This window comes from Fukomys damarensis, unplaced genomic scaffold (assembly GCF_012274545.1).
Source record: "Fukomys damarensis isolate Sample0158 unplaced genomic scaffold, DMR_v1.0_HiC HiC_scaffold_19, whole genome shotgun sequence".
Classification (NCBI taxonomy): domain Eukaryota; kingdom Metazoa; phylum Chordata; class Mammalia; order Rodentia; family Bathyergidae; genus Fukomys; species Fukomys damarensis.
Window position 1 is genome coordinate 9,494,442 of NW_022900931.1, and position 331 is coordinate 9,494,772.

The window sequence follows — 331 nt, forward strand, 5'->3', positions numbered from 1 at the left end:
ACCTGCCCGGCTCTCCACACACCTACCTGCGCACCTCGGCCTCAGGAACGCTGGTCCCACCCTCCCACAGGGGACGGTCCCCCTGGGTTTCTCCAGCCCCACCCCATGGTGGGCAGGGCAGGATGTCAGGAGTCCGAAAGCAGACCTGGATTCCACCTGCCAGCCCCAGAGCGACAATGGGCCTCGGTTTGCTTATCTGTCAAACGGGGCCTTCGCCACTGCCCCTCAAGAGTGGCAGCCGCAGCAATGAGGAGACGTGACTGTCCCTGGCACCTCCCTGGATCCCACTGCACCCTCGCCTCTAGCAGCCGAGGGGCGGCGACAGCGCAGG

The 331-nt window shown here is 66.2% G+C and overlaps 1 protein-coding gene across 1 annotated transcript in view; it reads right to left on the reverse strand.

Annotated features, from left to right (window-relative positions):
• Pdxp (pyridoxal phosphatase) overlaps nucleotides 1-331 on the reverse strand; it is a 6,806-nt gene that overhangs the window by 5,670 nt on the left and 805 nt on the right. The window contains exon 2 of the mRNA XM_010614072.3: nucleotides 27-191. Coding sequence (XP_010612374.1) covers nucleotides 27-191 — 165 coding nt within the window. The remainder of the gene's footprint in view (nucleotides 1-26; nucleotides 192-331) is intronic.